The sequence below is a fragment of the Ochotona princeps genome, chromosome 18, assembly GCF_030435755.1.
Source record: "Ochotona princeps isolate mOchPri1 chromosome 18, mOchPri1.hap1, whole genome shotgun sequence".
Classification (NCBI taxonomy): domain Eukaryota; kingdom Metazoa; phylum Chordata; class Mammalia; order Lagomorpha; family Ochotonidae; genus Ochotona; species Ochotona princeps.
In genome coordinates this window covers 51,382,261-51,409,909 of record NC_080849.1, presented here as the reverse complement: position 1 = coordinate 51,409,909, position 27,649 = coordinate 51,382,261, and the positions used below count along the sequence as shown (strand labels likewise).

Here is a 27,649-nt window from a genome sequence, read left to right as displayed (position 1 = left end):
GCTAAGCCGTGACATAGCCTGGCCTGACCTGCATACTGCTCTGCCTACCTGTGACACCCTGTTTTAGGTGGCTGCACTCGGCTTGGGAATCCTGGAGCAACTCTTCCAACCAGCAATTTGACTGTTCTTTACCACAATCCACCAACCTACCTGGCTGCTTAGAATCGAAGTAAGCTGCCCAGTAAGCTCCTGCCCAGCTGAAGCAGACACACTGAGACCAACCTCCCTCAGCAAAAATCTCCTTGGGGACAGAGACGGGACAGGCAAGTAACTGGCCTGGGCTGGTGACTCCACCTGCTGCAAACATGAATGAAGTCACCACTCTCCTATCAATAATTCACAGCCAGACTCCAACTGCGTCCTTCTAAGCAAAAACTGCTTTGGATCAAACTGAGAGGCCATCTAGACAGCCAATCAACCTTCACTCATTACAGCAGGTAAAACACAGGGCAGGTGAGGGGACTGACATGCTAATGAAACATGCAAGCTGTGTCACCTCACATTATGTAACTGCACCTCCTCAAAGGCCTATCCAGAACGTGGTTAAGGTCCTCACAGCAGGTGAGTGCCTGGAGCCCACCCCACAAAAAAGAAAAGAAATCCTGACAAAGGACCGCCTGCCTCAGCCCTAAGGCAGTCAGGAGCTCACCTTTCAGACCTGCCCAGCTGCGCCTGAGGAGGGCACCCCTACACTAGTCAAACCCTTTGCCTTCCACTGACTTGGCTTTTGTCCCATCCTGAAGTTCTTCTCTGCATCAGTTCCCAACCCACCCTCAATATGTGTAACAGGCCCTTGCTGCTTCTCTGCCTTCGAAATCTTAAAAACTGATATATTTTTTATTTCAAAATATCAATATTTACGATATGTTAGAAATTACAACCTTTGCAAATAGGTGAAATCTTACAGTAAAAAGGTGGATTTGCATTTTTAAAAGTACGAATGATACAGAATTTTTCAAATTATTTTACGAAGTATAAAAATAATAAAGTTTGAAGTTCACTGCCCTATACTATTAAATTTCCCTCACTCTCATCCTGCCTCCCTGTCAGATTCTTGAGCTTGCCCGAAATGACAGTTGCTTCCTCAACCCCCTGACCCAAGTCCTCCCAGGCAGCCTACACCGAAGGTCAGCAGCCTCCACCAGAATCCCAGGCTGCCCCACTGTGGCCCCAGCCACGGGCTTCCAGGACGCCCCACTGTGGCCCCAGCCACGGGCTTCCAGGACGCCCCACTGTGGCCCCAGCCACGGGCTTCCAGGACGCCCCACTGTGGCCCCAGCCACGGGCTTCCAGGACGCCCCACTGTGGCCCCAGCCACGGGATCCTAGGCTGCCCACGCAACAGTCAATCCCCCTACATGCCCCACTGTCTGCGGTCTGAGCCTCCCTTTTCACTCTTCTCTAGCCTTCTCACTTCCCCTCTTACAAAAACCACGCAGGTAGCAGTCCATTCTTTCTAATGAGGACTTCTTTGCCCTGAGTTTCCTACTGCCAAGGGAGCCTTTATTTTCACTCAGCCAGCAGCTGCAGTGTTTTGTTTTCTCTTCGTCTTCTACCCCACCCATCCTTTAAGCACAAATTCCCTGAAGACAAAGACTATCTTGCTAGTTTTATTACCTAAAAAGCGTTCAGCACGCCTCTAGGAGGCACATTCATTAGTATTTGCTAATGAAAAGGTATTCCACACAGACTTTAAGTCTAGGGTCTCTTCAACACACTTTACCCTTCTCTAAGATATTAACATATTATTGCCTTTGAGAAGTACTACTCCAAGAACTAATCGTTTTTGCACATCCTAACTTTGACCATGCTTGATCAAACACTCTTTGATCCCTCTCCACAACCTCCAACCATATGCTGTTATGGGGTGTGAGCAAGATCATGCCAGACATGTCCAAGGTTTATTAAGGAGTCTTTATTAAACAAGCTTGGTGATAATAGAATACTAGAAACAACCAATCAAAAGTACCAATCACAATCCAACCAAATATAACCCCAAAAGGAACAAATGGTCATTACCCTTAAATCCGTCCGTTGAGCTGAAGACCTATGTCCCAGCTTCTCCAACAATATAAGTTATCCTAAGAGACATGCAACGAGTAACCTGGACACACTTACAAAGCTGCAGACATTCACCTTTCCCTGGCTTCAATGCCCACACTCCATCACTGCTAGGCCTCGCCTCTCCTGGAACTCCTGACAGCACACAAACCAGAAACAACATTGTTATAACCATTGCTCCATCTAAGCAGTACACAGGGACCATGCTCAGGGGATTACCTGTCCTGGGTCGGCCAAGAGTCGAGGTACCTGAGTAACAGAAGCACCTGGCCAGAAAGAGAGCAAGAGCCCCTGCTTCACAGGCCTTTTAAAGGGGCTTGTGAGGTGCGTGGTTATACAACAATGTAATACCATCCCCTCTCAGTTGATAGGTGAGTTACTGGTGGGCAGGAGCTAATATCTAGTAGGTGGGGGCAGGGGAAAAGGCTGATGATGGAATTAACATTTCATTGCTGTTAGGACCCACCTTCAGGACAGAGGGTTAGGGACACAGCCACATTTCATTTGCCCACTGGCAATGGGTGCTGGCTATCACTGGTTTCACCCTGTAACAGTCCTATAAAACAGCAAAAACCCTGATCATCCGTCCCTTCTCCATTTTTCCCTTCATGCTGCTCAGGCAAAAGCAAATCTCCCAGGGGCCCGGCAGCATGGCCTAGTGGCTAAAGTCCTCGCCTTGAATGCCCCAGGATCCCATATGGGCACCCGTTCTAATCCCGGCGGCTCCACTTCCCATCCAGCTCCCTGCTTGTGGCCTGGGAAAGCAGTCGAGGACGGCCCAAAGTCTTGAAACCCTGCACCCGCACGTGGGAGAACTGGAGGAGGTGGTTCCTGGCTCCTGGTTTCAGATCAGCACAGCACCGGCCGTTGCAGTCACTTGGGGAGTGAACCATGGGATGGAAGATCTTCCTCTCTGTCTCCCCTCCTCTCTGTATATCTCTGACTTTGCAATAAAAATAAATAAATCTTTATAAAATAAATAAATAAATAAATCTCCCAGAAGTACTTTCTGGTTTCCTCAGTCTTTCACATTTTAGAAAAAATGTCAATGAGACACCATGAATGTTTAAATCCTTTCTGTTAAAGGTTACCTTAAGAAGTGAGCCATTAACAAATAAACCAACCAATTGGGAAGTTGGCGACCTTGGGTTCTGGGGGTTAATGTTCCAGGCTAGGTCCATCTTCATGCTCGGAGCCCCAATTCCAGCCACACAGTGAGCCGTCCCCAGGTGACCAGTGCACCATTTGGTGCCAAGCTCCGCCTGTTGGCCACCTGAAGGTCAGCTCTGGGTTTTTGGGGCTATGAATTGCCCACTGTGCTTCTGGGATGTCAATCAAACCTAAAGATTCCCAACGACAGAGTAACTTTTCCTTTGAAGGTAAGCAAGGGTACTGAGACCTGTCAGTATGGAGGAGAGGGACCAGATGATCTTTATGGATAAGACTGATATACCAAACTCCTTTAAATCCTGTGTAGAACTTGTAATCACTAAACAATGTTGACCACTGTGCACCAGTCCATAAAAGCTAAGGCTCGGGGCTTGTCCAGCAGGGTCATATCCTATTACCTGACATGATGATGGATCAGGAGACAGGTCACATTAGGCAGGGCCATAACATTAACTAGCACACGGCAGACTCTGTGGGGGATGTGTAGACCAAACCCCGTGGAAATACTAGCCCCACTGGTTAGCCTAAGAGTTGAGATGGTGATGGACTAAGATAGGTGTGACCAAGGAGCCAGCCATCACTCACAGGTAAAGGAACCGACAATAGTCTGGACTGGTCAAGGCAGCAGCACCCAAATGTGCACCCTAAATAGGGTGTGGGGTGGGCTGGGCTGCAATGTTCACCAGCTCATACAAGGCCAAACGGAAGGCCAGACTACGCCGGGAACTGGCCTAACACCCACTGACATGTATGAGATCAGGGACTGGGAGTGGGTCAAGTGGAAGAACTTGAGAAACTCCCCTGATGGGTCATAGCTTACACTGGTGAACACATGGTCCAGGCCTGGGGGGTCAGACAAGCGGGGCAAAGTAGCTTCAATGGCTGGCTAATGTGTGGGTCTGTAATGGAACAGGGTGGACCGGGCAGGGCCAAGCAAACCTTAGCTCACAAGAAAAAATAGAAATCGGGCTGGAGCACAGGTCATGCCGAGCTAGGCTTTTACACCTACTGGTCTGTGTGAGCCAGGGATGCTAGGCCACAGCATCTAAGGCAAAGGCCAAGATAGGTGAGGGGCTAAGCCAAGCTGGGCTAGAGCAACCACTGACATGCTCATGATCTATGGCTGGGGACAGGCCCAGTTGGGGAGCTAAGGGGACACCCTAGCTGAGTTGAAATTCCCACTGAGGAGCGCAGGGGCTGGAGTGGGGGCTGCATCCTGGTCTGGATATGGCTGCAGTCTCCCTTGGCACAAGTGCGGAGTGGGACTGGATGCACCAAGCTGGGCCAGACTCTAGTGCCATCTGGCGCTCTACAGGACTAGGGTAGATGTAGGATGGACTAGGCTAGGTCTCTGCCCCTACTGAGCCATATGTGAGCTGTGTTTGGGTATGGACAAGCCTTGGCTGGGCTGAAACATCCAACAGTAAGAACCAGAATGGGTTGATGGCCAGTCAGGAAAGCCACTGTTCCTGCTAGGTCAGGAGGTGGACTAAATAGGGCTAGCCCATGGACCCACCGGTATGTGCAAGATCTGGCATTGGGAGAGGTTCTGATGGAGGAGCCTGGGAAACTCCCCTGGCAGGAATAGTCCCTGCAGGTGAGCACAAGAACCACAATAGGGAGCAGCCCAGACCAGGCCAGGCAAAGGCACCCACCAGCATACACGTGGCACAGGTCAGGAGCAGACCAGGCTGAACCAGTTCATATCAGCCGCTGATGAATCCGAGCACCAGAACAGTGTGGGTCAGGCCAAGTATGGTCGCAACATATACCAATTATATACCATTACAGCTGGGATAGAGTACACACTGGGTGGGCTAGACTGTAACCCACACCAGCTGGAATTGGGGGTGGGCTGGGCAGCCAGGCTCCAGTGCCCACTAACAAATGCCGAGGTGAGGCAGACCATGCCAGACTGGGACACAGCGCTAGTAGAAACCAGGGAGGAGGGGGTAAAGCTGGTAGGGAGAATGTGGAGGGACCCACTGCAGGAACACCTCGCACACTGGAAAGCATGAGTTGGGACGGGGGCAGACCAGACCGGGCAGGGCTACAACACCCGTGGGCCTCATGTGAGCCAGATCAAGGAAGAATCAGGCTTGGTTGACTGTCCCTACTGGGGCAAACATAAATCAGAGTGGGTGAGTGTTGGATGGGCTTTGCAGCAGCATCAGCTAGCAGATGTTGGCACAGGTGGCTAATCTGTCAAGTTATACTACAGAACCATCCGGAAAGTGCATGATCCGGGAGTGGGAGTGGTCCAGTAGGGAAACAGTGTGCACCTCCCTCTTGGATTACCACTCCCATGGAGAGCATGTAAACCAGGACTGGGACAGGAGTGGCTAGACAGAAAGGCACCCAACAGCATGTGTGTGGCCTGGATAGTGGAGCTGGTTGAGTTCAATTAGGCCTCAGTGCCCACTGACATGTATGAGAATTGAATGGGATATGGGACAGACTAGACTAGTCTGCTGTACACACTGGCAACCACGGGAAACCAGGGAAAAGGGCAGGCCTGGTGGGGTTATTGTGGGTCGCTCCAACTAAGCTGCAGCTCCCACTGGTTTATGTGACGGCTGATTGTGTGCTGGGCAGAATCAGGCTGGACTGCAACACCCACTGGTTCATTTGAAAAACAGGGCTGGAAACAGAACCGACCTAGCAATTGCAACCACCAGCTGATTGGGACGACGGACTGTGCCGGGCCCTGTACTTGAAAGTACACACAAGAATCTGGTTTGGGATCACCTCAAAGTTTCTTTGGGGATTTCCCCAACTGAACTGTCGGACTCAGAACTCCAACCATGAAGAGAAGTGCAGGTTCCATGGTCTGCCATGGAGTGCAAATGCCAGAGCCGAGCCTCTGCAGAGGCTCAGACAGAGCAGTGGACAGCACGATCAGGTGCACATGAGGATATGGCAGTCTATCAGAACCTGCAGGCGACACCTGGCACCACAACAGAGGACAGAACAAATCAATCAACTACCCCAGCCAGATGTTGGCAGTGAAAAACTGGGCAAACGGAGACTCTATAATGGACTATGTCAATCAGTGGATTCTGCAGCAACTTCATCGTGCTTGGAAAGGTGAGGTTGGCAGCAATTCATAATTATTGAACTATCAAAACCACTTGACCAAGACTCTCAGAGCATGCCCCACATAAGGGACCTGGGATGGGTGGGAGGCTGGATGGGACTTCTCCCTTTATCTCCCCATTTACCCCAAATACAAAAAAAAGAGAGAATGTGGAAATAGCCTTACCCACTTTCCCCTAGCCCTTGAACCTTTGTGCCCTAATTAACCATGTAAAGATTGTCAAAAAATAAAGAAAAAAAAACAAATAAATAAACCAACCAATGAATGCAGGAGGGCAAGACCTTAAAGCAGAAGGCAGGGCCCAATGTGACGGCCTAATAGGTAAATACTTGCCTTGTGTGCACTGGGTTCCCATGTGGGCATCTGTTCCACTTCCCATCCAGCTCCCTGCTTGTGGCCTGGGAGGGCAGTGGAGGACGGCCCAAGGCCAACCGACTGCACCCACGTGGGAGGGCCAGAGAAGGGTCCTGGCTTGGCTTCGGCTATTGTGGTTGCTTGGGGAGGGAACTAATGGACAGAGAATCCTGTCTCTCCTCTCTGTAAATCTGCCACTCCAATAAAAATAGATAAAATATTTAATTAGGAAGAGAGAGAGAGGGAGAGAAAGTAAGCAAGCAGCCAGGAATCAGGACTGATTCAGGCGGAAGAAACATTGTTTTCCAACACTAAAGGGGAAAAAATGTCTGTGTGGAAATGGGCTATTTCCTATGTCAAATTACTTCCCTAATTGCAAAAGGAAAATTAAAATCTTTACCCTGTCGAAGTCTGGCACACACCAACCCAACAGGGGTAATAACGGAGGGCCCACAGCGGGGAAAAGGCATGTCCTACCCAGCAGACTAGTGTGAATCCAATCATGAGGAATCGGGAAAATTAAATGGACTCGACACACATGAGTATCATGAATAGCGAAGGCTCAGAAACTGTTCCCATACAGCAGCGAGACAAGTGTCACCCACAAGCCTGGGCCAGCCAACAATGACTGCTGTGAAGAACATCACTGCCCAGTCAGTGGAACCCCAACGGGACTACATATTACACACCATAGTTCCACCAATGTCAAGCTTCCTGATTCCGCTTACTGTGATCCTGTAAGACAACACTCTTATTCCTAGGCGATATAAGCTAAAGGTCACACTTTACAATTTGTCCTCAAAAAAACGCCATGAAGATGTTAAGATTAGAAGTAAGATATAATTATATGTAGGGAACAATTGCAACTTCACTAAATGACTAAATTATTGAATTCACTATACTCTCTGTGCAACACTTGAGCCAGTCTGTAAGCTTTCAAAATAACAGGTTCAATGTGGCAATAGGGCCAGCACTGACACGTGGTAAGTAAAGCTGCCTGTGGCACTGGCATCCCACACAGGTGGTTCATTGAGTCCCAGGTGCTCCACTTCTAATTCAGCTCTCTGCTAATGCAGCAGGAAAGCAATGGAAGATGACCCAAGCACTCGGGCCCCTGCACCCACGTGGGAAACCAAGAAGAAGCTCCTGGCTCCAGATCGGCAATTGTGGTCATTTCAGAAATGGGAGAGAAGATGGAAAACTCTCTCTAACTATGCCTCTTTCAAGTAAAACAAACAAACAAAAAAAAAACCTCTGTGCGTGTGTGTCTAAAGTTCTCGCCTGTGTGTGTGTGTGTGTGTGTGTCTAAAGTCCTTGCCTTGAATGTGCCAGGATCCCATATGGGCACTGGTTTGTATCCCAGCCGTTCCTTTTCCCATCCAGCTTCCTGCTTGTGGCCTGGGAAAACAGTCGAGGCTGGCCCAAAGCCTTGGGACCCTGTACTCACATGGGAGAGCTGGAAGAAGCTCCTGGCTCCTGGCTTCAACCTGGCCTAGCACTGGCCATTGTGAACATAGAAGGAATGAAACCAGTGGATGGAGAATCAATCTCAATCACTCTCTCTCTCTCTCTCTCTCTCGGTCTTTCTCTTAACTTTTTCAAATAATCACTAAAATAAAGCTTATTATATCCTCAAAATTAGCTTTGTTAGTATAATAATTTGCATACTCAATTTTACAGTTGAGTTTAATGCAACAATAATTTCTGAAATAGTCTGTTATCTGTGGTCATTCCTCTGTTACCTGCGGGTTCTGTAACCATGGATTCAACCAATTTTGGATCCAAAATGCAGGGGCCAAGGGGCAGGGGCAGGGGAACAGTGCTTGCAGTGAACATGTGAAAAAGGCTTTCCCAAGCAATACAGTATAGCAACTTTCCATGCAACATTTACATTGTATCGGGTATTGTAAGTAACCTAGAGGAGAGTTCCAGTAGACAGGAGGTGTGTGTGGGTTCCTTGAGCACCTGCAGACTGTCCATATCTGAGGGGGGCGGGAAGCCCATGGATGAGGGACGGATGGGTGTTCACAAGTGAACAGAAACGGCAAGGGATGCGCTCACCTACTTTCAAACTAATTACCAAGCTCGTCCCTTTTAATTCCCCCTCAGATTTATTCACTTATATGAAAAAGAGAGAGACAGAGAGAGTACGTTCCACTCACTGGTTCACCTCCCAAACGGCTACATCAGCCTGGGCTGGGCCAAGCGAAGTCATGAGCTTCATCTGGGTCTCCCGCACAGGCGCAGAGCCCCCAGTGCTCCGGCCATCGGTCAGTGCTTCACCAGGTGGATTAGCAGGGAGCTGGACTGGAAGTATCCCGATGCTGTGACACAGTGGTATGGCGACAGCCTCAAGACCATGCGTCCCCTCTATCAGCATCTGACAGAAGTCAGCAGCACCTCAAAGCCCTGGAAGGGTGTGGCTCCCCACACTTTACAGATATGTTTGGTGAGTAAACAGTTCCCTTACAGTTTTATTACCCAATTACTTTGGATAGTGATCCTTTTTCCCACTGGTAATCCAAAAAGAAAGTTTCACTAACCCAGGGGCCGGTGCAGTGGGGTAGCAAGCTAATCCTCCACTTGTGGTCTTGGCATCCCATTATGAATACCAGCTCTAGTCCCGGCAGCTCCACTTCCCATCCAGCTCCCTGCTTGTGGCCTGGAAAGGCAGAGGGGACAGCTCAAGTCCTTGGACACCTGTGCCTATGTGGGAAACCCAGGCGAAGCTCCTGACTCCTGGCTTCAGATCACCTAGGCTCCAGCCATTTCAGCCATTTAGGGAGTCAACCAACTGATGGAAGAGCTTTCTTTCTCTGTCTCTCTTCTCTCTGTAAATCTGATTTTCCAATTAAGTAATTAAGTAAGTAGATCTTTTTCCTAAAGATTTATTATTTTTATTGGAAAGGCAGATATACACAGAGGAGGAGAGAGAGAGGAAGATCTTCCATCCAATGGGTCACTCCCCAAGTGACCGCAATGGCCGGTGCTGCACCGATCCGAAGACAGGAGCCTCTTCCAGGTCTCTCACATGGGTGCAGGGTCCCAAAGCTTTGGGCCATGCTCTATTGGTTTCCTAGGCCACAAGCAGGGAGCTGGATGGGAAGTGGGGTCGCCAGAGTTAGAAATGGCGCCCATATGGGATCCCTGTGTATTCAAGGCAAGGACTTTAAGCACTGTGCTATCACGCCGGACCCTAACTAAGTAAATCTTTAAAAAAAGTCTTTAAAAAAAAATGTTTTTAACTAACCTAGGGCCGAATTACTATCAATCCTAAGTAAATGACATCTTGAACAAATGAATTATTTCTAACAAAACAAACCTGGTAGATTTAAATGTAAAAGTTATCTATACCAGATTTTTAACTAGAATTAAATGACTACTTCAGATATGCACTCTGGCTGGGTCCTCCTTCCCTCCAAGCTCCCTTATAGCAGATACACACAGTCAAAGCTCAGCGGGGGGGGGGGGGACACAGCAATTCATCTGCTTTTGTAGATGCTTGACACGTCCCATAAAAATTAACAGTGTTTTTTTTTTAATTTATGTAGTTAATCACACTCAAAAAGAAAGAGGGGGTGATGCAGTGGTAGAGTGCGCTGATGTTCCACCCGTGGCGCTGGCATCACATCCAGCCCAGCTGCTCCACTTCCACTCCAGCCCCATACTAGTGGCCTGGAAAGCAGCAGAGGACGGCCCTGTGAGAGACCCAGAAGAAGCTCCTGGCTTCCAGCCTCAGACCAGCTCAACCGTGGCTCCTGCAGACACCTGGGGAGTGAACCAGAGGATGGAAGCTCGTTCTCTGTCTCTTTTTTTTTTTTAAAAAAGATTTATTCATTTTATTACAGCCAGATATACACAGAGGAGGAGAGACAGAGAGGAAGATCTTCCGTCCGATGATTCACTCCCCAAGTGAGCCGCAACGGGCCGATGCGCGCCGATCCGAAGCCGGGAACCAGGAACCTCCTCCGGGTCTCCCACGCAGATGCAGTGTCCCAAAGCTTTGGGCCGTCCTCCACTGCTTTCCCAGGCCACAAGCAGGGAGCTGGATGGGAAGTGGAGCTGCCGGGATCAGAACCAGCGCCCATATGGGATCCCAGGGCTTTCAAGGCGAGGACTTTAGCTGCTAGGCCACGCCACCGGGCCCTGTCTCTCCCTCTCTTTAACACCGACTTCCAAACATAACAAATAAACCATGACGACAAAAAAAGAAAAAATATATAATCTTCTGAATAGACACAGAAAAATTATCTGACAAAATCTAATACCCATTTCTAAAGCTCACAAGAGTCCCATTAAACTGAGGAAACTTTTTCAGCCTGATGGAGGCATATATCTGTAAGAAAATGATAAAATTCAAAACTTCACCACCTCCCAAATACACGGCTAACAATGAAAAGACAAGTTACAAACTGTAAAATAATTTTTCCTAACCAAGTATGTGAGAAAGGCTTGTTCCAGAGTATATAAGGAATTCTTCAAACAGTAACAAAGTGTTCCAATGAAAACATGAGCAAAGGGTATGAACAGGCACTTCACACCACAGATGACAGAGAGGGCCAGGTCAGGCCACAACAGCAAGAGCACTCTTCATGAAATGGAAAACCAAAGCACACAGCACTGCCACGACAGGCTAGAATGCCTCAGAGCCGACAGGGCGCCCGCACACGAGTGCTGGCTGGGGTACGGGAGAGGCGGAACTCTCTGCCCATGGACACTGGCTGGGTACGGCAGAGGCGGGACTCACTCTGCCCGTGGACACTGCACACCGGAACATCACCCCGCAAGCGGGGCTAGAAGAACTCACTCTGCCCGTGGACACTGGCTGGGGTATGGGGAGACGGAACTCACTCTGCCCGTGGACACTGGCTGGGGATGGGGTGATGGAACTCGCTCTGCCCGTGGACACTGCACACTGGACCATCACCCTGTAAGCAGGGCTGGCAGAACTCACTCCTGGATACAATCCCAAGACAAAGGGCTTGCACAGCCACAAGTAGAATCACACAGGAAATGCTCGCAACAGCCCTATTTGTGGTAGTTAAACATTGGAGACAATCCAAAAAATTCATCAACACGTTTAAAGATAGACAACAGCTGAGAAAAGTTAAGTAACTAGTGAGAGATCATCAAGAAAACAAATAGCAGGGTCAGAGCACAAGCCCAGGTTTACAGGCTTCCCAAAGCCCAACACTTTCTCCTCTACAAAACCACACTAGGATATCTTTCAGAATTATTGCATGATAAATGTTCAAACACTGACCAATGGCTGTCAACTAGACCACACAACAATTCTGCCCCCAACCCCAGGGAGACAGAACACTATGATGACTTTAAAAGTTGGGAGAATCAGGGGAATGTGTTTGGGGAGAAGGAACCTTTGGTGAGCCGTTAAGCTCAAAAGCTTGTGTAACAGTAAAGCCAGTTCCCGACCTCTGTTAAAGGAGTGACAAGGAGGGGTTGGCACAGTGGCACAGCACTCACCTTCCACTATGTGGCTCTGGCAGCCCTTGTGGGCACCAGTCCATGTTCCATCTGCTCCATTTCCAAGCCAGCTCTCTGCTGAGGGTGGGAAAGCAGTGGAGGATGGCCCAGTCCTTGGGACCCTCCACCAACATGGGAGACCCAGAAGCTCCTGGCTCCCAGCTTTGGAGCCATTTGCAGTTATGTGGGAAGTAATCAGTGGATGGAAGATCTATCTCTCCTTCACTCTCTGTAAAATCTACCTTTCCAATAAAAACAAAACAAATATTTAAAAGAAAGAGATAAATAAAGAAAAGAGGGAAATGACAAGAAATATAGGCCTTAAAACTCCTGGGCCAAAGTACTACAGGCTTTCTACCCAAGCTCGTATCCAAAACATCAAATTAGATTTAAGCTCAGAGCCGAGAAAAAAACAAAATCTACGTTAATTCTACAGATTTCCCAACCCCAACAAGCAGCTGGGGACAAAAATTCTTCACCATCAACAGAGAAAAATCCTTATAATCCAAAATACAGAGATATTTTACAAACATGTAAAGCAACACTAGCTTAATACACAGGTATGACTTACTCATTCGGATGAGCGCAAGGACTGGGGCGAAAGAACCAGAAACAACAAACCAGGAACCACACAAACCCAGCTGGTTTCTGAGGCAAATCTTGCAAGGGCTAGCCATGGCTCAGCAGCAGCAACAAGTAAAAACTGAACTTCCAGGTGCTTCTTCCTGGGGTTCTTTTAGTCACTTAGCTATAGACTCAGCATAATCATAACAGGTTCCTGCGCCCAGAGTGACAGCCTAGTGGCTAACTCCTCTCCTTCTAGCCACTGGGATCCCATGTGAGTGCTGATCCGTGTCCCAGCAGCTCCACTTCCATCCAGCTCCCTGCCTGTGGCCTGGGAATGTAGTAGAGGATGACCCAAAGCCTTGGGACCCTGTACCCACAAGGGAGATCCAGAGGAAGCTCCTGACTCTTGGCTCCTGATCTGCTCAGCTCCAGCCGTGACAGATACTTGGGGAGCGAACCAGTAGACGGAACATCTTTCTGTCGCTCCTTTTCTCTGTATATTTGCCTTTCCAATTAAAAAGTAAAATAAACCTTTTCCAAAAATAAATAAATAAGAGCTTCCTGACCCCTAACGTATCTTTCTTTTTAAGAAAAGCTCTAGTGGGCCCGGAGGCATGGCCTAGCAGCTAAAGTCCTCGCCTTGAACACGCTGGGATCCCATCTCTGTATATCCGACTTCATAATAAAAATAAATAAATCTTCAAAAAAAAAAAAAGTTCTAGAGGTCAGTATTGTGGCCAACGTGAGGGACCACAGGAGCTCCCTGCCACGGTGCCTGGGAAAGCAGCAGAGAACTCCATCTAGGTGGGAGAGCTGCAGGAAGCTACTGGCCCGAGCCAGACCGAGTGTTACGGCTGGCTGGGAAGTGAACCAGCAGACCCAAGATCACTCTCTCCGCATCTCTAAATCTTCCACTCTGTAAATACAAGTTTTTTTAAGATTTATTTATTTTTATTGGAAAGGCAGAGATACACAGAGAGAAGGAGAGACAGAGAGGAAAATCTTCCGTCCCATGATTCACTCCCCAAGTGGCCACAAAGGCCAGTGCTGCACGGATCCGAAGCCAGGAGCCAAGAACCTCCTCCAGGTCTCCCACGCAGGTGCAGGGTCCCAAGGCCTTGGGCCGTCCTCGACTGCTTCCCCAGGCCACAGAGAGCTGGATGGGAAGTGGAGCAGCCGGGATATGAACCAGTACCCATATGGGATCCTGGCACGTTCAAGGTGAGGACTTTAGCTGCTAGGCCACAGTGCCAGGCCCTGTAAACACAAATCTGTGTGAGAAACTGTTAGGTAAGGCACTGTAACTGACTTTTGCCACATGTAGGTACCATTCAAAATCACTTTTTTTCTTTTAAAAGTTTATTTATTTTTATTGGAAAGGCAGATACACAGAGAAAAGGAGAGACAGACAGAAAGATTCTGTGTCTGCTGGTTCACTCCCCAGATGGCCACAATGGCTGGAGCTGAGCCAACTGGAAGCCAGGAGCCAGGGGCTTCTTCCAGGTCTCCCACGTGGATGGAGGAGTCATCCTCCACTGCCTTCCCAGACCACAGCAAGGAAGTGGATCAGAAGCTGAGAAGCCAGGACTCAAATTCAGGCCTATATGAAATACCAGCAGCCTACTAAGCCATGGCAGCCAGTTTGGACGCTCTGTTTCAAAAAAAAAAAAAAAAAAAAGGCAGGGGAAGGAAACAAAAGCTTTTGTCAACTCTTAGGAGGGATGTGATAACCATTCTCTTAAAATAACCTTCTTTGGCCAGGCACAGTGGCCTGGCAGCTAAAGTCATCGGCTTGAAGGTGCCAGGATCCCATATGGGTGCCGGTTCATGTCCTGGTAGCCCCGTTTCCCTTCCAGCTCCCTGCACCCGCGTGGGAGACCCGACCCGGAAGAGTTTCCAGCTCAGCCTTTGCGGCCACTTGGGGAGTGAATCATCAGACAGAAGATCCTCCTTTCTGTCTCTCCTCCTCTGTATATATCTGACTTTGCAATAAAAAAAAAACTTTGATAAAGTTTAAAATTTAATCAAACTGGGTCAATGAAACTGTTGTACAACAAGCTCACCAAATCTTACTGTATTTTACTCCTATCTCACCCATTTTAGAAATCTAGCAACTTAAATGCAAACTGAAAATGCACTGAAAGGCCCGGCGGCAAAGCCTAGCAGCTAAAGTCCTCGCCTTAAACATGCTGGGATCCCATATGGATACCGGTTCTAATCCCCGCAGCTCCACTTCCCATCCAGCTCCCTGCTTGTGGCCTGGGAAAGCAGTTGAGGACGGCCCAATGCCTTGGGACCCTGCACCCGTGTGGGAGACCCGGAAGAGGTTCCTGGTTCCTGGCTTCGGATCGGCATAGCACCGGCTGTTGTGCTCACCTGGGGAGTGAATCAGAGGACAGAAGATCTTCCTCTCTGTCTCTCCTGCTCTCTGTATATCTGACTTTGTAATAAAAATAAATAAATCTTTCAAAAAAAAAAAGAAAATGCACTGAAAAATCCGAATAGAGGTGTGGCCAACGCTGTGTCCGAGGAGACTGGGCAGTCCCTGCAGTGCCACAGTACCCCACACAGAGGTAGCTGCTCTTCTTCTAACCCTTCCTCCTGCTAATGCACCTGGTAAGGCAGCAGCATTAGGCCCATTGCTGGCCGTGCACACGTGTGGGACACGCAGAAGCAGCCCCTGGCTCCTTGCTTCAGTCTGGTCCAGCTCCAGTCATGGCCATGACTTGGAAGATGAATGAATGGAAGATCTCGCTTCTCCTTTGTCTCCCTCCACAATTCTGTCTTTCAACGAAACAAAATAAATCTCTAAGCAGAAGAAAAACTGCGAGTCAGCACAGTGGCTCGCAGGCTGATCGTCTGTCTGCAGTGCTGGTATGCCATGCTCACGTTCCCACTGCTGCACATCTGACCCAGCTCCCTGCTTACGGAGTGGGAAAGCAGCAGGGCAAGGGTTCCTTGGGCCCCTGTAGCCAAACTCCTGGTTCCTGGCTTCCAACGGGACCAGTGGGATGAAGGACCTCTCTGTGTATCTCTCTCTCTCTCTGTAAATCTGTCCGTAAAGTAAAATTGCTTTTAATTTGACTATAGAAATTTGAAGGGCTGGTACAATGCTTCAACTGACTAATCCTCCTCCTGTAAGCACCACATCCCACATGGGCACTGGTTTGAGTCCCAGCTACTCCACTTCTCTTCCAACTCTGCTTATGGCCTAGGAAGGCAGTAAAGAGTAGAGGATGGCCCAAAGCCTTGGGACCCTGCACCCACATGGGAGACCCGGAAGAAGCTCCTGGCTCCCAGCTTCACATCAATTCAGTTCAGCTCCAGCCACTGTGGCCATCTGGGAAGTGAACCAGCAGAGCAGATGTGAGATCTTTTCCTCTTTCTCTTATCTCTGTACACCTGCCTTTCCAATAAAAAATACGTGAAAAATTTTTTAAAATAAAGAAATTTGCAACACCTTCCTCTAAAAGCCTCATTTATAATTTAGTACGGACTCCCATCATTCAAGAAACAGTGGGGACCAGTCTTGTGGCTGGGTGGGTGAGGCTGCCACCTTTGACGCTGGCATCCCGTATCGGTCCCAGCTGCTCCATTTCCAACCCACCTACCTGCTACTGCAACAGAGGCTGGCACAAGTGCTTGGGCCCTTGCCACCCTCCTGGGAGACCCAGATGGAGGCCCTGGCTCCTGGCTTCTGCAGCCATTTGAGCAATGAACCAGCAGATGGGAGACCCGAGATCTCTCCCTCCTCCCTCTGCCATTCTGCCTCTCAAGTAAATAAATCTTACAAGAAACTTCTGAAGATAGTCAGCAATAAAAAAGGGCTTGCTCGGCTGAGAAATCTGAGATTCCCCTGCAAATGCAGTCAGCAATTTGCCTCTTAATTTGAAATATGAGTATAAATTACAATATAGCATATGAAGGTTCACTTTTTAAAACAACTGCAATTGTTACCACATTGTTCCCCTAGCTAATCTCAATGATATCTACCCGTGGTTTTATTTACTTGCCATCACAACCTGTGATACACCCATGTGGTACACCCATTCTCTACACATGAGGAGCAGGAGATTTTGTTTTCTCCGGGGTCAGGCAGTCTCTGACCAATCCTCTTCTGCAACCTGAACTCGGTGTAGACTCTGGGAGAGGTCTGAACCAACACAAACAAGACGGCCGACTCTGGCGGCTCTGTGGTTTCTGCAGCCAGACGACCTGTGCTGCACAGGCATTCGCTGCCCTCTCCAGCCTTGGCCTCTACATCCGGGAAAGGCAACCGAGATTCCAGACCTTGAACTCAAAGTCACCTCCAAGCACCACAAGGACTGACCCACTGAGGGTGGCTGAAGCGGCTTCCCCAAAGGCTGGCCTCACAAAGACACATGCAGGCGCAAAAGCCAGCGGCCTGACTGGAAACGCAGCCCCAGCTCCGTTCTCTCCAAGACGTGGGAAGCTTCTTCATTGTGTTGTCAACCACCTTGCCTTCCTCCTAGACATCGTGGCCACATTTCCTCCTCATTCATTCTCCTTTCACAACAAACAGCAAGCAGCTCCTCAATGACCGTGTTCCAGGATCCTTGGCCCCGAATGTTAAAAGGCATCACCTGAAAAACTCCAGCAGCAGGGAAAAGCACTAATTCTCTCTTAAATTTTAAACATGCAAATAAGCTATCTGCGCCAGCAAGTGTCAAATGCTTTATACTAAATGAATCTAAAACAAGACAGTAGGCCTAGTGTGGTAGCCTGGTGGCTGGGCTCCTCGCCTTGCATGTGCTGGGATCCCACGTGGGCGCCAGTTCTAATCCCAGCACATCACTTCCTATCCAGCTCCCTGCCTGTGACCTGGGAAAGCAGTCGAGGACGGCACAAAGCCTTGGGACCCTGCACTCACACGGGAGACCTGGAGGGGACTCCAAGCTCCTGGCTTGGAACAGCTCAGCTCCAGCCATTGAGGCTGCTTGGGGAGTGAATCAGCGGTCAGAGGATCTTCCTCTCTGTCTCTCCTCCTCTCTGTATATCTGTCTTTACAATAAAAGAAAAATCAAAAAATGAAAAAACGACAGCAAGCATTAGCAGCACCTGACAGGCGCATTCACTCTGTAGTGCACTTTGAAGCATCCCTGAGCAGCTCCTTCTCAGCTTTCCTTTAACTGCAGACACAGGCACCACTGTGCAACAGATACTGTTTCCAGTGCCTCATCAGCATCAACTCATGCAATGCCCGAAACAACCCTGTGCGTATTTACCATGCTGACAGGAGACAGAGCTTAGGCAGAGAGAGGCTCAATGAGTGCCCAAGGTGCTCAAAGCAAGGCCACCGAGAACGGAGCAAAGCACACTCTTCTACTCTCCTTACAGCACTGCCTGCTGGGAAACCACTAGAGGGCCTGGGTTGTGACCATCCTCTCCCCGCTAGTCTGGAAATGTCTTGAAGCTGAAGACTGAACCTGCACGGGGGGGGGGGGGGGGGGGGTGCTGTCCCCTCTGGACTGGGGGGTCCACTGCACCTCCTCCTGCAGGGCAGAACCTAACTGAAGACACCCTCCCTCAGGAGCTCCTGCTCTGGGCTGTCACAGCACTTGCTGAAGGAGTGCATTTTCTATTTACAAAGCCTTGAAAAGCAAATTCAAAGAGAAAGAGTCCCTGTCTTGAAACCCAGGGAATCCCCTCTCCCACCCGCACCTCGCAAGAGATCTGAAACCTAAAGCTACCTTGGTACCGTCCACTGACCGTTAGACTAGCCAGTGGCCTGAAACAGGGACGTTAGAATCAGCCTTCACTGCACAGCAACGCTCCCCTGTACAGAGCCATTTAGGAAAACACTACATTTTGCAGCGGGTAAGTCTGGATATGATTCATTTACTTGCAAACACTTTTTCGAGAATCCTTCTAAGCGGTAAATTCCCCTTTCTTAACTCAAACAGCAAAAATTTAAACATTAAGCTTAATTTGGGTAAGGGGAACCACATCAGACAAGGCTGAGCATTAACTACACAGCGTTTCAGAGAGCGATTCCAAACGGGGGCCGTGTCATAAGTACTGACACAGCCACTGAGCCCCCAGTGACGCCCCGAGGCAGGCTTTCCCCACATCCCACAACTTGGCCGGATTATCACCTCACCTCAGAGCCTTATCCCGGCCCCTTCAGCATCCCAGATCTGCACCTCACCCACTTTGTACCTGCACTTCCCTTAAATGAGCCTTGGCTTTTTCAGGGCTCCAACACATGTCACTTCAAAGTTCCCTGCAATCAGTGACTTCTTGCCGCACAAACTCGCCTCTTTGTTCTTTCCTGTCATCACACCAAATTTCTGCCTGAGCCTCAGAGAGCACCTACCAAAAAACTGAAAAGATCCTCCCGTGACTATTCTGAAAAAGTCATAAAGTTTGGTTTTTTTTTTTTTTAAAACAAAAGAATCCACTCTTAGAAATTCAGTCATTCCTGCCAAGGCCACACCTTCTAACCTTCCTGTAATCCACGAATCAAATCGAAACTGCTTAGAGCCGCTCAACAGTTTACCGGCACCCCGTTTCCCTACGACCTGAAAAGGGCTGTGGGTGCGCCGAGACGACCGGCAGAGCCAGGCCCCCCATCCCCAAGGCCACTCCGGAAAGCAGCTCTGAGGAAATGCCTCTCGCATCACGGCCCCTTCCTTCCTCGGGCGGGATGCTGGGGGGGGGGGGGGCGGAAGGCACTCCGGAGTGGGGGCAGCGCACCCCAACGTCCCACTTCTGCCTGCCCCACTAGCGTTTCCTTCCACAACCCACGGCCGAGCCCACTCCCGAGCGCGCCGGCCACTTGGAGGGAAGGGAACCCAGCGCGGGCCGTCGAGCGGGGCGCCTCCCTCCCCGGCTGAGCCCGGGCTCCGCTTTCCCCCGCCCCACGGAAGCGCGAATCCCTCACCCCCCAAACACAAACAGCGCCGTCCTGGGCCGCCCTCGCCCACCCGTCGCCCCCGCTCGCCCGACCCCCGGCCCCCAAGCCGCCCGCCAGACCCGCCCTTCCCGGCCGTTCGGCGAAGCGAGGCCAGGCCACTCACATCCGTCCGCGTCCTCCTGCAGGTCCTCCTGGAGCAGCGAGAGGTCTGCGCCGGCGGAGACAAGAAAGGCCCGGTCAGTGCCCCGCGACCAAGCGCCCCGCGGCCAAGCGCGCCGCCCCCGCCGCCCACCGCCCGCCCTCCTCGCCCCGCGGCGCCTCCCCGCGCCAGGACCCCGCGCCGGCCCCGGCCCGGCCAGTCAGTCGGGGCGACAGGGGGCGGCTGGGTGCGGGGAGGCGCCGCCCGGACAACAGGGGGCCACGTACCCGCCATCTTGTGGTCGCCCCCTCCTCCTCCTCCTCCTCCTCCTCCTCCTCCTCCTCCTCCTCGGTCTCCCGGGGATCCGGGGCTACATGGAGCGGCGCGAGCCGGGGAGCCGGTGGACGCGCGCGGGAGGGGCGGCGAGGAGGGCCGGGCCGGCGGGGGCGCGCGCGCGCGCGGGGCGGGCCGAGGACCGGGGCCTGCGGACTGCGCGGCTCCCGGACGCCCGGGCCCTCGGCCTCGCCCCGCCCCGCCTCCCCGGGCCTCTCGGCGCGGCTCCGGGCCGGCCGGCGCGCCCGCCTCCCACCTCCCGGCTCCCGGCCCGGAGAGGCCGGGCCGCGCGCGCGCGCGCTCACACCCTCGGCCGGAGGCGCCCCGAAGCCGAGCGCTGCGGACGGGGGGCGCGCAAGCACGGGGCCGGCCGGGACCCTGCGGCGAGTGCCGGAACCTGGTGGCCGGGCGGGGCTCCTCCCCGCCGCCCCGGCCGCTTTATTGGGTCACCGGCGTCGCCCCGCGCTCGGCGCCCGCGCCCCCTTTTCCCAGGCCCGCACGTACGTCGTCGGTGATCCGAGGCCGGGGGCGGCTCCCGAGGCCGGAGGGGCCCAGGGTCCCACCTCCGCTCGTAGGAAGCGCCGCCTCCCCGCCGTCCGGGGCCCTCGCCCAGTGGCTGCTAACAAAGCCCGGGGCCCGGCTTGCGGGTGGGGGGTAATAATGGAGCCACCAAGTCGTGCCCGCGCGGTCCGCTTTCCCTGACGGCACGTTTCCCCCTTGTCCCGCGAAGCCGGAACTGACTAGGCGGGAAAGTCGCCGGCCTGGAGAGGGGTGGCAGCCCCGGGGTGGGGGGGGGGCGCGTCTGGAGTCCGCCGTATAACTTGCTTGTGTTACCCATTTGTAGGAGGAAAGATGAACAAAGAATGTGAAGAACCTATAGGTAGGAGGTGATGGCTGAAATGTGCTTAGGGTGAATTTTTTTTTTTTTTTTTTTTGGTGTGTTCATTTTGGCAGGCCATGAACAACAGAAGTCGGTCCTAGCTTTCTTTATTCTCATTGTTTGTGTGGATGTAGCAGCTAGCTCAAGCTCCCACGTACAGTGTGGCCAGGCCCGGGTTTTCTGATTCCTTTCACCTACTTCCATGACTAGTCCAAATCCGACTCCGCTGAAGATCTCCGAAATAGGAGGGGAAAGCACCGACTTAAGAAGTGATGCCACTTTGGGGTTCACGTCTCTTTGAGAGGAGAGAAAATTCCAAATAGCTTATTCCTTACTACGTTGTCATTTTAACCTAAAACAGTGTATTGGCGTCTAAGGCCATTGTGTCAGAACCTCTCAAATCCATACCTCTGTTACAAAGTGGCTTCGTCATGGTTACTCCAAAAAGCATCTCTCAAATAGTATTTACAAAAGATAAGCTGCGTCCCTACGTGTTAAATTTGTGAGAAAGTCAAAAATTACGATCTACCTCAAAGTGTGAGTCTAATTTTCTCAAATGCTGAATAATTAAAAATAAAAATCTAAACTTTCATATTTCTTATGCATAAAACCTTTATGTGAATTCAGCTAACACTCTTTCTCCAAAGGGAGTTAGAAACTCACAAGTTATCAACAAAAACTAGACCCAACTGACTCAGCAATGTTCTTTGCTGCTGTGCCACCTGCCTTGTAGGCAAACCTGCCACTTGGCCAGTGCGGGATGAAGGAGGAAGGACCTAAATCCACTCTGCATCCGCAGGTGACTGTATGGGGAAAACCCAGCTATGCCTCAACCCATGGGCATCCAAAGCCGGAAGCCATCGCGGTGAGCTACCCAGCAGAGACAAATGTGAACTACTCGGCCATTGGGACCAAAGCTAGCCGAGCGTGTGAAATGGCTTCCTGCGCCTTGGGTAGCAGGGTCCCCCTAAGTTTTATCTCGTGATTCTCTGGGAAAGGCAGCCAGGGGAGGAACTGGGAACTTTCCCCACATTGGTCCAGAGCTGGGTATTTGACTATCCTCTTAGCTGAATTACACAGCAGGTGCCTTTAGCAGGCTGATTTTCAGACATTTCCATAGGGGTATCTTTATTCATGGACATGTTTCCACATTTGATTTTTCTCTTGCTCTCCTTTCTGGAAAGCAATTTAGCTCTATAAACTACACTCTATTCCTTCCCTGTCAAAGACATTTGAAGAAAGAATAACAATCATTGTTCTGGGCCCGGCGGCGTGGTCTAGCGGCTGAAGTCCTCGCCTTGAAAGCCCCGGGATCCCATATGGGCGCCGGTTCTAATCCCGGCAGCTCCACTTCCCATCCAGCTCCCTGCTTGTGGCCTGGGAAAGCAGTCGAGGACGGCCCAATGCATTGGGACCCTGCACCCACGTGGGAGACCTGGAGGAAGTTCCTGGTTCCTGGCTTCGGATCGGCACAGCACCGGCCCGTTGCGGCTCACTTGGGGAGTGAAACATCAGATGGAAGATCTTCCTCTCTGTCTCTCCTCCTCTCTGTATATCCAGCTTTCCAATAATAATAAATCTTAAAAAAAAAAAAAAAAAAAAAATCATTGTTCTAAGTAGCTTTTCCCAAATCTAACTTACAATGTATCCTGTGGATGTGTGATAATTGTATTTTATCTGATGGTTGGAACAGAACACAGAGTTCTCACTCTGCTCTGCCACTGAAACTGTAAATAGAAATGTCCCAAGTCAGTTTTTTAGAAGTTTTATCAACATTGAGCTAAGACCTGAGCTTTTGAAAAAAATCCTTTTCTAATAGTGAAAACATTAAGACATATGTGTTTTTTTTTTTTTTAAGATTTTATTATTATTGGAAAGCCGGATATACAGAGAGGAGGAGAGAGAGAGAGGAAGATCTTCTGTCCGATGATTCACTCCCCAAGTGAGCCGCAACGGGCCGGTACGCGCCGATCCAAAGCTGGGAACCTGGAACCTCCTCCGGGTCTCCCACGCGGGTGCAGTGTCCCAAAGCATTGGGCCGTCCTCGACTGCTTTCCCAGGCCACAAGCAGGGAGCTGGATGGGAAGTGGAGCTGCCGGGATTAGAACGGGCGCCCATATGGGATCCTGGGGCATTCAAGGCGAGGACTTGAGCCACTAGGCCACGCCGCCGGGCCCAAGACATACGTTTTTAAAACCTGAAATGTTTAATGTCTTTCAAATAGAAAAAAAAACTTATGAACATGCTACAAAACAAAATTAAGATATAAGCCTATAAAATGTTAGCTATCATATTAACATAATTCTTGAATTAATGGTGAAAATAGAATATCTTATTTTAGAATACAGTTTTCCTTCTCATAGGTTTAAATCCCAAATTCTTTTTGTACCTCAGATCTTTAAATGGGATCTATAATTTTTGAAAACTTTTAGTGACTTTAGCATGAAAGCATTTGTGGGCCCAGTACAGTAGCCTAGTGGCTATAGTCCTCGCCTTGCACACGCCAGGATCACATATGGGTACCTCCTTTCCAACAAAAATAAATAAATCTTAAAAAAAAAATGTTTGTCTTGGTTGATGTTTCAGTTTCATCATATAAGTGGAGAGTCTTATGCTGTTTCCTGAACAATTTTAAAGATTTACTTATTTTTGTTTGAAAGGCAGACTTCAGCGAGGAGCGACAGAGATGCTTCATCTGCTGGTTCTCTCCCCAAATGGCCATAATGGCTGGAGCTGAGCCAATCCAAGAACCGGGAGTCTCCTCCAGGTTCCCCGTGTGGATGCAGAGGCCCACGGACTTGAGCCATCCTCCACTGTTCTCACAGTCAAAAGCAAGGAACTGGATAGGAAGTGGAGTAGCCAGGACCAGAACTGGCACGCATATGGGATGCGAAGTCTACAGGTGGAGGATTAGCCTGTGAGCCACTGCGTGAGCCCCAATGTTTCCAGAACAATCTTAATGCGGTCATGTTTCGTGTACAGTTAGCCAGAATATCTGGACTAATACAGAGCTGAGTGACCCAAGGAAGGAGTGACTCCGGCTTCCGGGGAGACCCTGTTGAGCCCCACCTGTGGAGTCTAGGGTTTTGTTCTTACATACAAGCTAAGTCAAGACGGTACAGATTTCCAAAAATGGGGGTACGTCAATAGATACTTTTAATGTTTATTTTTCATCTACTTCAGACAGAATTCTCTTCCCTCTGCTGGTTCATTCCTCCAAGTCCTGCAGCTGCCTAGTGTCTGGGCTGGAGCCAGGTGTCTCACCTAGGTGACGGGCCATCATGTGCTGCCTCCTAGGCTGCGTTGGCAGAAGCCGGCTCAGAAACCGACCAGCCGACTCACCTGGCACTGTGCTCTGAGATGCCAGCAGGACAAGCAGCAACTCGCCCACTGCACCACAATGTCCGCTCCCAGCGAAAACTTTTCTCAGCAATCAAGGGAGCTTGGAAATGAAGGCATTTGGCTCTTCAAAATTCAATGTAAAAAACACCACGGGGAAAACATTGCTAACACGAAAACAGAAAAACCCTGACATCTCATTCATTAACTTTTTAGTGTGTGTGCTGCCAAAACGAGCACTCATTTTATTAACTTTTATATTGAACCGTCTGCCTCTTTTTCTTAAGACTAATCATTCCTGAAGAGCAAAGTTGAAGGCAGGCCTATTGGTTATTGCTTTGAATGATTAAAAACTGAATTTGAACAACAGAATTCATCTGGCAACGAGGAAGGACTTGTAAAAATGCTTTCTAAACATGTTTTACATTCTTGTTAGTTCACTTCTCAATTTTTTTTTCTGGAGCCAGGTTGATGTAATGTCTCTCACAGATTGCCATTCTCAAGTAGGAACAAAAAAATATTGTTAGTCAATTGCCAGTTCAACCTGAAGCTGCCAAATAGTTTTGGGAACTGGATGAAGGCAAATACTTGTGTTAGTTCCTGGTGAAGCTCTCTGGTGATGTTCCAAAATGCGAAATTTTAGTCTTTTCTAGAACTTTGTTTTTTTCAACAACTTTTGATCTTTTTGATTCACATCAGCTGAAGCCCCGTATTCGCGCACCATCGTAGGAAAAGGGAGGAAAGAAGAGGGGAAAGTAGCTACACAACTGTCAAGGGTGCGCCCCGGAGCCATTCTCACCCCATTGCAGGTGCTGGAGGCATGCAGAGGACAGCAGCCAGCCACAGTCAGCCACAGCTCAAGTTTCTCCACAAACATGTTCTGAACACAATGGTGCATCCTGCTAGAACTGCAACTGTAAGCTAAGAGTGCAAGAAAACAAACCCTCTGTTTCCACCATGTTAAATGCTCCAGTGCATTTCCCAGTGTACCAGGCTAGTGGAGCTGAAAGGATTCCCCACTGGGGTCTTTGTAGGTATCCCAAACAAGGTGTAACAACCCGTACCACTTGGCGCCGTTTATTTTAATCTCATTGGAGAAAAGTATGAACACCAAAAGATGCATTAGAACACTAGTGCTGGGGCTGGCATTTAGCCTAGCAGTTAGGATTGCTGCATCCCATAGTGGAGTATCTGAGTGGAATGCCCAGCCCTGGCTCTTGATTCCTGTTTCCTATAGAGCCAGGGAGGCGGCAGGTGAGGCTTCAGTGATTGGTTCCGACCACCCATGTGGGAAACCTGCATTGATTTCTCAGCCTCCAATTCCTGCCTCAGCCCAGCCCCAGCCGTTGTAGGCAGTTATGGAGTGAGCCAATAGGTGAGATTCTCTCTCTCTTTCTCTTTCTCTGACAAATAAATAAATCTTTTTAAAAAAATAATAAAGAAAGAAAACCAGGGACGGGTGGAGTGGACATTTGGCGCAGTGGCTGCGCTCTCCTTGGGACAAATGCATTCCACATCAGGAAGGCTGATTGGAGTCCTGGCTGTCCCACTTAGAATCCAGCTTCTGCTAATGTTACCCTGGAAGGCAGCAGATAGTCAGTCATTCAAGTCCTTCCTGGAGCTCCTGGCTTCAGCCTGGCCCTCCCCAGGTGGGGTCAGGCAGTGGAGGAGTGAGTCAGTGGATGGAGGTATACTCTCTCTACTGCTCCTTCTCCCTCTCTGCTACCTGTCTCTCTCTCTCTCTCCCTTCCTGTCTCTCTCTCTGCATTTAAAATTTTTTTTTAAATTAAAGCTGAAATAAAGCTCAAAAAGATATTTTGATAAAGGTTATATAGCAAATAGAGGAGTTAAGATTCAAATCTTGGGATCCTGATTGATTCTAAATAACAGTTAGAGGCCTGGCATGATGGCCTAGCAGCTTAAGTCCTTCCCTTGAAGGCACCGGGATCCCATATGGACACCGGTTCTGATCCCCGCAGCTCCACTTCCCATCCAGCTCCCTGCTTGTGGCCTGGAAAAGCAGTCGAGGACGACCCAAAGCCTTGGGACCCTGCACCCGTGTGGTAGACCCAGAAGAACTCCTGGTTCCTGGCTTTGGATCGGCGCAGCACCGGCCGTTGCGTTCACTTGGGGAGTGAGTCATAGGACGGAAGCTCTTCCTCTCTGTCTCTCCTCCTCTCTGTATATCTGACTTTGCAATAAAAATAAAAATAAATCCTTAAAAATAACAGTAAGATCATTTGTGTTTCCCTTCCATCATTCCTTTATTCCTTCTTCCTTTCTTGTAAACATATTTATTTACTTGAAAGAACCACAGAGAAAGAGAGAGAGGTTTTCCATCCGCTGATGCATTCCACAAATAGTCACAAGAACCAGCAATAGGCCAAGCCAAAGCCAAAAGCTTTGTTCCTGCCCTGCTACATTGGTCCAGGGGCCCAAGCACGTGGATCATCCTCTCATGCTCTCCCAGGCCATTAGCAGGGGGCTGGATTGGAAGAGGAGTCCTTTTGGAACGCTGACACTGTAGGTGGTAGCTTCGCTTGCTATGCACAGTGCCGGCCCCATCTTTGCTTTCAAAATTGTCCCTCGGCCAACTGCCCTGTTGTCAGTAGAGAGTCCAGTGCTTCAGGATATACGGTCTTCGACTCATCTTTAATTCCATCCAGGCCGTTGTAATTCCTTGTTGGTTTTGTCATTGAAACATTTTTTTTTGTGTGTGTGTGTGTGTATTAGGCTGTAATCTTTATTATTCTGGAGTCTTAGCACATGGAAATAGTCAAAATTAAAGTGTCATTGAAACATTTTAAGAGTCAATCTTCTACTCAGTTTCTCACCTCACACCCTAGCCAAAATGCAAATCATTTTGAAACCATACTAACAACTTTCTAGTGAGCCTCTTAATGATTTTTTCTGACAGGGACTGATGGTGTAGCATAGTGAATGAAGACACTACCTGTGGTGCCGATCCGATGCCGGGAACCAGGAACCTCTTCCAGGTCTCCCACGCGGGTGCAGGGTCCCAATGCATTGGGCCGTCCTCGACTGCTTTCCCAGGCCACAAGCAGGGAGCTGGATGGGAAGTGGAGCCGCCAGGATTAGAACCGGTGCCCATATGGGATCCCGGGGCGTTCAAGGCGAGGACTCTAGCCACTAGGCCACTGCACCGGGCCCTGAAGTTAATTTTTTATCCTAACAGATCCTATGGAGAACCTCAAGCACATTCCCTAAAAACACACTCCCACCAAATGACTCTGGACTTCATAGCTTCCCACCACTCCAGTCCACCCATTTCACTCCAAAGCCCCTGTGGTCATGGTTTCCTGCAGCCTCAGTGTTTTGCCTGTAGCCA

The 27,649-nt window shown here is 49.9% G+C and overlaps 1 protein-coding gene across 5 annotated transcripts in view; it reads right to left on the bottom strand.

Moving 5' to 3' along the window:
- Nucleotides 1-20,712, bottom strand: part of PPP4R1 (protein phosphatase 4 regulatory subunit 1) — a 79,034-nt gene extending 58,322 nt beyond the window's left edge. For 2 of the 5 annotated variants that reach the window (XM_058676840.1, XM_058676839.1), the window contains exons 1-2: nucleotides 20,586-20,712; nucleotides 19,773-19,817 (exon numbers count right to left, since the gene is read on the bottom strand). Coding sequence is in view for 2 of the 5 variants with exons in the window: in XM_058676836.1 (XP_058532819.1) it covers nucleotides 19,773-19,817; nucleotides 20,036-20,042 (52 nt within the window). In the remaining 3 variants the exon portion in view is untranslated. Of the gene's footprint in view, nucleotides 1-19,772; nucleotides 19,818-20,035; nucleotides 20,267-20,585 lie in introns of those variants that run through there. The other 3 variants (XM_058676841.1, XM_058676836.1, XM_058676837.1) reach the window with 3 other exon arrangements.
- Between the last annotated feature and the right edge of the window lie 6,937 nt (nucleotides 20,713-27,649).